Raw genomic sequence first — 12,648 nt, 5'->3', positions numbered from 1 at the left:
GAAGCATGGAGAGCATAGCTTTATCAGCGTGACTAAAGCATAATAGAACATGGATTTACAAATTAATGTAATTAGTATAATTAAACTGAAAAAAATGCCTGTGCTTTGACATTATAGTTTATCAATGGTATAGCAGAAAATAGCACGCCAAATTGCACATGTGTCTGTGCACGTATGTATGTACAGGCAAGCCTGTACACATGGCTACATACTTAGACACATGCATGTGAATATGCTTGCAAAGTGTCCATGTTACATGATGTCCAGACCCTGCAAATTAGGCCAATACTGATCATATGTAGATAATATGGCTTGCTTGCACATACAGAACAAAACAGAATATTTTAGGGACAGCAGCAATTCTGATTTTACTACATGATGGGCAAATCTACATGTGCAATGAATGCACACAAATAAAGTCTGGAGCTTATTGCTCAAGAGTTTTTTGCTCCCAGGCATGCCATTTGAATATGCACTTGGAAGCAAAAACCTCCAGAGCAATGTGGAGCCCTGTCGGAGGATCCCTGAGCTGGCTGCTCTGATGGGGCTCCTTGTGATGTAAAGCAGCTGGCTGGGGCATCAGGGTGCTTCAGTGCGGGGGGTTGTCTGCCAGCTAGCTCCTTGCTGAAACACCCTCATGTCCCAGTCAGCCCCTCTGCAGCACATGGAGAAGCAGCCCTGGCCAGCCTCCATGTGCTGTGTTTAAATAAACTCTGGAGCCAATTGCTCTGGAGTTTTTTGCTCCCAAGCGCATGTTCAAATGGTATGCCTGGGTGCAAAAAACTCTTGAGCAATAAGCTCCAGACGGTATTAGTGTGCATTCATTGCACATGTAGACTTGCCTGCCATCTAGCTAGCTCTGTGCTGAAGCAGCCTTATGCCTAAGCCAGCCCCGTCACCATCTACACATGCATGTAAGTGCAGTAATTTACTGCACCATTGGATAGTACTTGTGTCTGATGGGATTATCCAATGGCACAGTAAACTAGTCTACACCAGTCTAATTGCCATGCATAGGTGATGCTTCACTGTGCAGTAAATTAATCTAGACGTGCTCACTGACAAGCAAGGACGAGAGAAACTTTCTGGGCATAAAATAAACCCTCGCACTGAGTGTCACACGAAGCCCTATGAACCCTTTAAATCCCACCTAAGTCTTATATTAAGGGTTTAACTTTGCACCATCATTGAATTTGGACTTATCTGCAACTGTATCTGAACTCCTAATAATGCTTGAGACATATAATGATCAATGGTGGGATTAGATTTAGTAATAGCAGTGTGGGCAAGGAGTCATGTGGTGGGTAAGATTTTCTCTAGAGCTCCTAAGTTGTTAATATCTTTCAAAACCAGTGGCATTTACCAGCAAACAGGGAAAATCGGCGGGCCCTCTTTCTGACAATTACATTTGACACTTTGTACTTCTACTCTCACTGTAGCCTTTGACAACTAGTAAACTTCAATTCTTCCATTCTCAGTAGCAAACCAGTTTTTTTCTACGCTCAGAATAATGCTTGGCTTTAGTGATCATGCTGTCCTGTGTTCTCTCTACATGAGACAGGATTGTACTAGAAAAAACTCCTTCCTTTCTGAGCTGGACCAGGCGAGTCATGGAGTGCGGTTCTTGACTGAATCAAGCATGATTCCAATTCTCTCTCACTGAGAGGCAGTGACTGTCTCAAGCTAAATGCTACATGCAGCTTTCAATAAGATGGCAGTCGTTTGTAGAGCCAGTGCCAGACAATTGGGTTGCACAGACCTTATCTCATAGATTCACGGAAGTTTAGGGCTGGAAGGGACCTTGTGAGATCATCGGGTCCAGCCCCCCTGCTCTCAGTTGGTCCTTGATTACTCGTGTTGGATAGAATTGATTGCTTGGTCTGGGGTCAGGAAGGTATCCTTCCTACACAGATGGCCTGAAAAAGGCATGTGGTTGTGGGGGTTCTCTTGGCTTGGCTAGATTGCTATTTTCTCAGTGATTTTTTTTTTTTACACTAAGAATGCTAGTTCCATTTCCAGTTGAATTATTTGACCATTTATGAACTGATGAAATATTATCTCTATAGTCTGTGTTGTCAAAACTTTAAGGGTAGGGACCCTATGGCAGTCTCCCAGATCTCTCTTGGAATGAGAAGGCAGAGTGGGGATAAATCACAGCGTGTGAACAAACCTTAATACTGAGCAGAGAGGGAGGATGGGGCATCCCTGCTCTTCCGTCTGGTTCTCTCCGGAGGAAAAGACCAAGGGAGCCAGCAGTTGGTTGGAAGTGTGACTGTGCTTACAGGCAGTTGGATCCTATATTTACAATGCTGAATCCTGTCACTATATACCCAAGCTTTTAGACTATATTACACTGAATAGTGAGCTTCTGGTTAATAATAGGCCTACTATGCTTTGGTGGAGTAAAAAAAAATCAAACCTAAATCTGGTCAGTGTTCAAAGGACCTCGAAGTAAGGCTGGTTTTGCCTATGCTGAATGGGAAAACTTTGAAACAGATCTTTTATCTTTATGGGAATGCCATCTCCTAACCATATTGCATTTTGCCTGGAAGCTTCATTATGCAGTAAAACTCCTTCCTGAGGTCTGTATGTGTTTGCATAAAACAAATATTTGCGTTCACAAATTGTGCAGCGATTCTACTCCCCAAGTAATGTAAAAAAATAGCAAAAATAATATGCTTGCTTTTTAATTAGCGCAGAGCCGTGTTTTGTTATCACATTATTATTGCTAATAATTTTCTTTATTTAAATATTTTAATAAGACTATTCAATTAGATATTGTAACTTTGTTTTGATCCAAATAATTAACATTGGGCTTACTGGTATTTATTTTGTTTGCACTTAATTGTGTCAGTTGATTTTGAAGTTCATTAATATCAGCTTGCAGATAAGGAAAGTCCTCTTTTTAAACATAGTTTATTAAGTAGCAATGCTATTAGCATATAAATTATATTGTGAATAGGAGAAACAGGTATAAAGATCGTTGAGATATAACAAACAATTGGATCTCAGAATGAACCCAGTGGAACCTTTAACTAAAACTGAAGTAGTCATCATAAGGAGCAATTCATTCTCATTTACACCTATATAAATCCCTGGTGATTTTGTTGTCTTCAGTGAAGTTATGAGGGATTTTTTCCCCAAGTTCTCTTTCTTTCTCACTCCCTTTCTTTCATCATTTTAAACCAGTCTCTCTCATATTTATCAATCTTTGTGAACTTCAACAGTCAGTCAAAATCTCACGGTCCACTGTATATTCTTCAGAGAGAACTCCAGACAATTTACCAGTTAATATTCTAACCATAAACATAAGAAAGGATGGTCTTGTGGTTAAAGAAGGCAGTGAATTGAGACTCAGAAAAGCCAGGATTTAAACCCATTCCTTCTGAGTAATCTTGGACAAATGAAAATTTTGTTGTGCTTCATTTCATCATCTCTTCAATGTGTCCGTGGAGAGTTGGGATGATGCATGCAGTAGCTATTTTGAAGTGCTCATATATACTGCTGATAGAAGACTGGGTGAGGTAAAAAAGACCTGGGCAGAGTCTCTATATGCTTGGCTATTTTTTTAAAACCAGGCTACTAATAGGTTTATAAACTTTAAATGCCCTCTTCTTAAAAAAAAAAAAATCTGGCTCCAGGGCTTCATTTGGCAGGCTTTTTCCTTGATTGGATGTGCAATTCAGATAATAACATGCACTATTAGCTAACAATTTTATTTGTGCATAGGGCCAAATTAAAGCTATGTATAGGTATTATATTTCTATCAGGAGAATTGCTGCTCTCCCAGGAGAAACTATGAGCATTCATTCAATTTCTCCCAGGGGAAACATGCCTCCTGGGGGAGAAAAATCTTCCAGATAAATACCTGGAAGATCTCCCTTGCAAAAGAAATTCTCATACAAAAATGAACACCTGTAAACACCCTAAGCCACCCTGGCTCTGGAGGCACATCACAACATGAGGCATCTCATACTTTTTCCAACGTCAGTCTAACTCTTTCTGAAATAATATGAACAAGAGTGGCCACTTCTGCCCACATAGGACATTTATAGATATGACCCTCCTCCAGAGAGCCAAAGGACTCCATTTCCTTTCTGGGATCTAACTTATCCCAGCTGCTGGGCTGCACCTATTATATAGCTATACTGGGCCTGCCTTTGCATTGCTCCTTCTTCTGTTCGGGTGGTATTGGTGCAGCAAATCAGAGCAGTCATCCATGGAGTTAACATCACTTTGAAATGCTTGCAGGAGTTTATATTGCTCTGTATTATTGTTTCAGGATGCCGGCAGACTCCAGCAGATGTTGTTGTGCTTCTTTCCCCTCACCCCCCTGCTTCAATTCATAATCTATTATGTTGTTTTTACAACTAAAGCTGAAACTTTGACCCATGCCATAATTCAAATCTGCTTTTCCATGCAATTGCCAGAGTGCTGCCTTCACTTGCAAAGATCATGCATATAGTTTGAACCATAATTGCAGACTTAATATTTAAGTAAATTGCATTTTGGATTGTCCCAGTTGCACACAGCTTACATGATAGAAATTATTATAATTAAAAAGGACTAATTTTGAGAAAAATGTCATGTTAGAAACTGCATGGCTTGTCCCATTCAGCCACAGTGTTACTCCTGGTTTTACCAGTGGTATTCCAATGATTTCAGTGGCATTACATATGTATCACACTGGGGAGATATGCACATTGCACATATTTATATCTGTGTATGAAAGCTCCATCTGTAACTAAAGAAGATAAGCTGAATAACCTGGAAGGAAACAAACTACCTCTGCTTCACTATAAAATGTAATGAGTTGATACCTGCTGCCTTTGACAAATTTTATTATAGATCAGCCTTGTTGAATAAATACTGTTCTTTCATGCTCTTGAGATCAAAGGAAATAGCCATCCATAATTTTTTATTTACATGAGACAACACCTTCCAGAAATGATTTGTTTGGCCCAGTTAATTAGAAGTGATATGTATTATGCTGCTTGGTTTCTTAAGTTCTTTACATAAAAGAAGTATGTGCGACAGTTTTAATGAGCAATTTGCCTGTTTCTCAGACTTCTGTCTCCTGAACAAAGGTGGCAAGCTGTCTTTTTACTCAGAACACTCAGAGAATTGACTTAGGTGAAGATCTAGGATGTTCTTTTTCCCTCCCTTCTCTTGCTGCATATGACCATAGACACCTGCCACAAATAGCACCTGGCTATATATTTTTAGATTTCTGGTTTTTAAACCAAGGTTGTCGTTTGGTCACTCTTTCTGGAGTGATGAAAACAAGGTGATAGGGTGATGGTGTCACGGCCACCCCTATCACTGAATGAAGTTGCCCTGTGCTCCTGTGTGTTCAGAAAGCATGTCAGAGCCAAACTGAAAAGCATTGCATTGTGGAGGCGTGCAGGGAAGTTCTACCTGGTGGCAGCTGGCATTTATCACCAGGCTGCCACCACCATGTAATGAAACTGTTCATGCACTTCTGTTTTCAGGGGGTATGTCGGCGCCAAACTGGGAAGAGCTGCAGTAGAAATGGTGCGCCTGCCTAAGAACCACCATTTTAGGTTTATAGAAACATAGGGCTGAAAATGACCTTGGAGTCATCTAGAGGCCAAAGCCCTACTTAGGCAAGTGACCTTGGGGTCCAAGCCCTACTTAGGCAGGATCCCTTTCTAAACCATCCCAGACAAATGTTTATCTAACCTGAGGTTCTCTGGGTAGATGTGATATCTTTTATTAGACCAACTAAATATTTGGTCTAAAAAAATATATCTACCCAGAACATTACCTGCATATGTCCTTAGACCAACATGGCTACAACCAACAACCCTATCTACCCTGACCTTTTTTCCCAATGATGGATATTCCACTAACTCTCCATGTAGACACAGAAAACATTTGGTTTCCATACTCTTTATAACAACTCTTTTTGAATGTCAAAATTGTTATCTTCAAATTCCCTCCTTAGTTTTCTCTTCCCCAAATGTAATAATTCTCTCTCCTCAGTCATCTCTTCTGCAAATTAAATAATTCTCTTTCCTCATACCTTTCCTCATCACATATTTTCCAGACCTAATTGTGTTGCTTTCCTCCAAGCTCTTCCAAGTAAACTCACATTTCTTGAAGTGTGGAATCCTAAACTGGAAAAGCGAGGCCTCACCAGAATCACTTTTCCTGGCATGCCTATAACACAGCCCAGTATCCTCTTGGCCTTTTCTGCAGATCTTTTAAACGTGTCTCCATTAACAGATGGCTGGAAATTGGAATGAAATGAGCTTCTCAGCAAGAAAACTGATTCTCTGTTCAGGCTCTCTTTCAACAAGGGTTTTTTTTTTTTTCATTTAAGCTGGACTCTAGGCATTTGAAGTCACAATCACTAACTTATATCTAGGTTCATGCTTATCCATTTTGTCCTTTAAAAAAACCAAAACGAGTTTATTCCTAGGAAAGACAACTGCATTGGAAGAGAAAATGTTTTTTATTAGATTAGACTTTAAATGTGACATCCTTGTTTACCTTGTTCAAAATTACCTTGACTTTGGATGTAAATGCTACCAATTATTATAACCACCAAAAATTTTGTGAAGAGTTATGGCTTTGTGGTAAGCATTTTGGGGGCAAGGTATGATCAAATGTTATAGCTTCCTCTTCATCATTTGCTAAAATCTTCAGTGAACTTTGTATCTATAGAGATGGAAGAAAGATGCCATCCAGATTACTTCATTGAGTGAAATCCTGAGTTTCTAGAAGTCAACGGGAGCATTTTCATTAACATCAGTATTATAGCCACTATTTTCTGCATATATTTAAAATCTGTCTTTCTGCCTTTCTTACATCCTGCTCTGCATTCCCATCCTTGTCCAGAACAAACTTTGATATGTCTCAAAATGACTCATACTTGTCCATTTAATTCCCTTCCATGGTAATTAATTACTTATGTGTCTATAGTTGTTGTTCCATTGACCAAGAGCCTGTTGGGCATTTGGTCACCATTGTGATGACATTAGTTGTGGATTTTGTTTTGGATTTCTACATGGCAGGGTAGCCCACAGGCAGGCTGTCATCTTCAACCCCTGACATCTCCCATTGGATGTGAACTGGGCATGGCTGCTGTGGTCACTTGATGCACAGACGATGTATTAGGAGTTCTGCAGAATGTGGCTGTGGCAACCTTCATCAAACTATGGACCACAAAACACTCTGTCCGCTATACCAATTTGACGATGACATGCAGAGATACATCCCCTTTTCTCAAGAGCATTAGACTGGTTAACTAACCTTAAACTGGACTTATAAGTGTTGCTCCAAGTCACCCATACAGAAGAAGAACTTGTGTGTCCATCACCCTTTTAAATAAATTGTGTCTGTGTGTAGGGTGAGACAGCTTCCTAAGTTTTAAGCATTGTGAATCCTGATTCTGAAACAACTCTAAAACTTCTTATGTCACAGTTTCTCTTTACCAGCAAAGAGTTGAACCAGTCAACAGAGAGCATTCCCACTTTTAAGATGGCTGATCGTTTAACTACAACTGTATGACTGTAGGCCAGTGATTATTTGTCCAATAGCTGAATGGGCATTATGCAATCTGAATGGATAAGCATCTGCGCAGCCAAGAGACTACAAATAATAGTTCTTAATCTTTGGTGCTCAACTCCACTTGATTCATCAGAAAATTAGAAATTTGCCCAGCAGAGGTTAAGGGAATGAGCCATTTTAGGAATGTCTCTCAGAGCTGGATTAATTTCCAAATTAGGGTGAGTTTCAAACTCTATTCGGCTTGGTAGAATGGGGCACTGAACAATCTTACAACTTCTGGTCTCTCCCTGGAACGTACCCATTGTTCACATGCTTTCATTGCAATTCATGCAGCGGGATGCTGAAGATTGTTTCACAACCTTCTCTGTATCTAGAATATGTCTTTATTTGTGTATGAATAGAATCTGTATTGAATAAGCATCAGTACATTCGATGGGGCCTTCTAAGATCTTTTTATACCATTCTGGCAGCACAAAGGAGACTTAAAATTGCTGTAAATAATGGAACGCCTTTGGCATAGAGATGGCATAGCTGTGTCTACAATACATCACCTATGTCCCAGCATTGCAAGCATGTTCACAAAATGCTCCAAGGCCTCTAGTATCTATTTTAAACTTGCTTTAAACTACCCCAAAGTTGCTACAAATTACATTTGAGAATTAATCTATCCCCCTGCTGACCTACATTCGAAATAATGTAAAGCAACTTTTATATTCCCAATCCCTGATATAGACAGTGCTAAACATAGCTGTGGCACACTCAATGATCCAACCCTATACACAGCCATGTGATTAATCTTTCTTTGGACAGAGCATTTCTTTATAGCTCTGTTTGCTTAGACTGTAGCTCTTAGGAATAGGGATTGTGTTTTTGTTCTGTATTTGCATACTACCTAACCCAATGGCATCCTGATCGATGGCTGGAGCTTCTACAAGCTCCTGCACTACAAATAATACATATGTGATATTTGATGGCTCACTCAGCATTTTAACTCAAGCATGCTGTGAGTGAACATATGCTGATTCACAGCTGAAATATCCCTTTAACACCGACTGTACAGCCACTATATCTGCACATATTTTGCTAATTAATCAGCTGAATCGACTATTTTATCACCAGGAATTTTTAATGGCAATGTTTATCTGCAGCTGTGGCACTCATTTTGAATGCCTCAGATGCTGGCAGAAGAGAAAATGAAAGATTTTGCTAATGCCCTATGTTCATATTTACTTAAATCCATCCTCCAGACACTAGCAGCAGGTATTTCTCCCAAGGGAGAGTGAAAATGAGACCATTTTGTCCTATTTTGATGTACAGCTTAATAATGTCAATTAAAAGTTGCCAGTTCCTCCTTATGTGTGCAGTCACTCTTCTCTGAAAATGTCAGCTAGATCCATAATTCCAGCTCCTAGTTGCATATTTTGCCAGCTCCAGTTTGATATGTTGATATCTGATGGAACGAATGTTAAATCCAAACTTATTTTCTTAGCCTAGTGTTAATTGTTTGCATGCAAAAGCTGCACCATCATCATCAAGGTAACAAGAGTATTCATTGAAGGCCAATTTCCTTCCTTTCTCTCTCCAAAGCCCGGGGACAAAAGTTTCTTTTTTGGATAATTCAGAACAGCAGTACAGCCACGCTGTGGCAGCTATTATAATTGGTTGCCCCAGATGCTGCTATATTCTCGCACAGCAGAGCTCAATGGATGACACTGCTATCCTTTCTTTGCTCCTTCTTCAAAGTGTACCATGTAGCAGCACAGAAAGTGCCCCCACTGCAGCTCTACTATGCACGGGGAGTATAGACTCGGAGTTAGGTAAAGGTTTGCCCTCTTAAGGAGCAACCCTTCAAGTGAGGTAGGATCTGAGGGGTGTATAAAAGGTGAAATTGGAGTGGTGTCCCTGGGCTTAGCATGTAAGCTGAGACATTCAAACACCTGGCAGTGTTGTTGAGGAAGCCCATAATGCTTTTAGCAGGCATCACATCTGTCAAATACTTCAGTATTAAGGAGAGTCAAAACTACTATCCAAGTTTAAAATGTATATTGAGTAACAAGGCAAATTCCCAGAACATACTGCAACAATTCTCAAAGCAATGCTACTAGTTGAAAATATTCCCTATTTACTGGGGGTCAAGAATGTATTCCCATTCACGAATTTGGGATTTATTTCTCTTTCCTTCGTTACTCCCTATGGCCTTGGCCAGCTTTCAGCATAGCCCCATGTAATAGAAAAGGCACAAATTTTGCCACTATAGGATCCTTGCTCAAATCATCTTAATGTCTTCATTGCATTTCCCTTGCTTGTGGGGAGACAATGTTCTCTGATACTTTGCTTAGTGAACGAACCATTTATGGCTGGATTTTTTTAAAGTCTCCAAGTCATGTGAGATCTATGACAAGGGAACATAGCCAAACAGCCCTCTCCCCTTCCAAACTCTTCATATTTTGGGAACTGAACAGGGAGAATAAGTACCATGAACTACACCTGGTGGAAATGACAGTGAATTTAATCAGCTCTGAGGCATACACAATTCTCTTTCTGATTCAGCAATAGAAGCAAATAGAAAAAACCCTCTCAAGCACCCCCTGCAAGGCTAGCTTCCCTCCTGACACCTGATCATGCAGCACACTAAACACAGGTGTAAGAGCTCCCTTTCATTTGACAGTTAGCTGAACACAGCCTGTGATAATTATCCCCAAATTGGGTGTCTGGCTTCACTCAAGTCAGAGTTTGCTTATGCACTTTGCTGTGTGGCTGTGCTGCAAGATGGATTATTATTTCCATTTCAGCACAATTGGAGCCAGGTTCTGTGTTCAGTTACACAGATCTTCTCTCAAGTACATGAGCAGATGAGAACTGCAGTCATGTGCTGGAGGGTGAAACATGGCCTATTGTGTATTATGCATGGAAATGCAAGACTATAAATACAAGGTTGGAATACAACAAGATAGTGTAATGTTTTGTATATGTTTAATGGATGTGATATTGCCCTCAACTTCCACTTGTGCTCTAGTTATTGCTCATTTGCTTTAATAATTTATTTCATCATCTAAATTTATGTTGTAAGTAATAAATATTGAATACTCAGGCTGTGAAGCATGACTTGGATATTTTTCTAATATAAAAGGACTTTTTATTAGACTTAAAAGCCAATTAAATCAAGGATTAACAAAAAAAAAAATTCCCCTCATATTTTATTTGCAGTGTTTGTGGTTCTCATAAACTCACTGCTGATGTTAGTGTTGCCACTTTCAGAGGACTTTCATATTTCATGTGCATTTATGACAATCTCTCTTGGTATTCATAATCAAGGAAGCAACACAGTGTAAAAGTCATTGCTTAAGGTCTCAAAATGTCACTAGCAAAAGCTCAGGTTAGACTGTCTGCTGATTTACACCCTGAAAAACTACATTGACCTGAATGGGTATAAATCAGTGCAGAATTTGGTCCATAAAATCCAAAACTGGTGTTTTAAATTGCTCAAGAATTTCTTATGCACTTTCATTGCTTTTTTCTGGTGTATATTTCTCCATCTACAGCCACAAACCTTTCCACTTTCTTTGTTGGTCTCAAAATATTTCTAAGTATAATCAAGTCAGTACCCCCAAAGTCAGTGCATAATAAAACAAGCCAAATCATAGCCACTAAGACTATGTACAAACAGTCAAAAAGCCCAAGGCTGAATCGATTCAATCTTTGCAGGTCTAAGCTGTGTAGACTGAACCAATAAGCAAGTGTATAGATGTTCACTTTTGATTCTGGAAATACATCCATGTGCCTGCACTGGCCCAAGCCAGAAGCTGGGGGATGGGGGAAGAAGAGGGGGAGTGGGGACTAGAGCACATCTCCCTGCCGGGCTGGAGCAGACAGCTTGGACCAAGGCTAACCCACCCACCCTAAGAGGAGGGGCTTGCAGGGGAGGTGCAAAGCATCCTAGGATGCTGGGGGACTGTGAGTTAACTTGAATCTGGAGGGGATCTGGGACAGAAGTTCAATAAACTGATTTAACTGAAATCAGTTAAGTCTGATACTACATCCATCCAGGTTCATCTTAAACCAGTTTGGATCATTTTGAAAGTGGGTTATATACACTAAACTTCTGTTGTGTTACAGATTTGAACTGGTTTCTGATCACTTATACTGGCTTATATGCAATTTCCATCCCTAGACTAAAAGGGCAATTTCTTAGGGCAAAATGAGAATGCTGACCATTTTATGTTGTTTTCATTGCTTGTGAGAGGGTGTTGCCGGGTCTTAGCTAGACTAATAACTTTTAATAAAACTGACAAAATTACATAGGCCGTCAGTCCTCATATCTCACATTATGCATTGCTTACTATCTGGGTCAGGAAAAACAACCCCCATGGTATAATATAATACTATTTGGGGCATTATTGGGGTGTTATTTTTTCTTCTGAAGCATCTAAAATAGACCACAAAAGGACATGGGGAAGTGGACTGGATGGATTGATGGTCAATTCCAGTTATGTCCAAGTTATGCTCCTAATACAGAGATCATGAATAAAACAGATGTGAAAATTAGTTGATCAGCTTGTCATAGGAAAGCATATACATACCTAATGTATTTAAATATCAAAAGGTGCGTATTGTGTTCTTATTACAGTTCTTGGAAAAGAAGTCAGAACAGCATCCTGTACAGCCAATATACTACTTCTTTTTTTCCCCCAGGATCACTATGCTAGCAGATGGAAGTCTGAAGATATATAACATAACCAAATCAGATGCAGGAGTATATACTTGTATAGCAACAAATCAATTTGGAATTGCCAGGAACTCAGGGAACCTGATTGTGAAAGGTATTTTATTGTCTTCATTTGTGCATTATGAATATTGGAAATGTACATGCATATTTGATGAAACAAAGATAGTACTATTACAGCTATGATACAAGGTTTAAACTAAAATAGTGTGCTGAAACAGATGTAGACAGCAACTAAAAAGAAATGACTGACTTATCCACAAGTAGTGACTATTTGGTATTATTTTTAGAAGATAATACTTGCCACAAAACCTTGGTCATTTATGACAGTGCACTGGGTATCAGCAGTATTATTAAATCAGTTTTCTAAGAACTAGAGGTGCAGAAAT

At 39.6% G+C, this 12,648-nt stretch overlaps 1 protein-coding gene across 2 annotated transcripts in view; it reads left to right on the top strand.

The window, feature by feature from the left end:
- Window positions 1–12,648, top strand: part of LOC102384413 (contactin-6) — a 123,441-nt gene that overhangs the window by 73,951 nt on the left and 36,842 nt on the right. For both annotated transcript variants that reach the window (XM_025197979.1, XM_014517458.2), the window contains exon 9: window positions 12,229–12,356. In XM_025197979.1, coding sequence (XP_025053764.1) covers window positions 12,229–12,356 — 128 coding nt within the window. The remainder of the gene's footprint in view (window positions 1–12,228; window positions 12,357–12,648) is intronic.

Source organism: Alligator sinensis, unplaced genomic scaffold (genome assembly GCF_000455745.1).
Source record: "Alligator sinensis unplaced genomic scaffold, ASM45574v1 scaffold121_1, whole genome shotgun sequence".
NCBI classification, from domain to species: Eukaryota; Metazoa; Chordata; order Crocodylia; family Alligatoridae; genus Alligator; species Alligator sinensis.
Note: the sequence above shows the minus strand (reverse complement) of the source record. Positions and strands in the feature narration are given on the sequence as shown.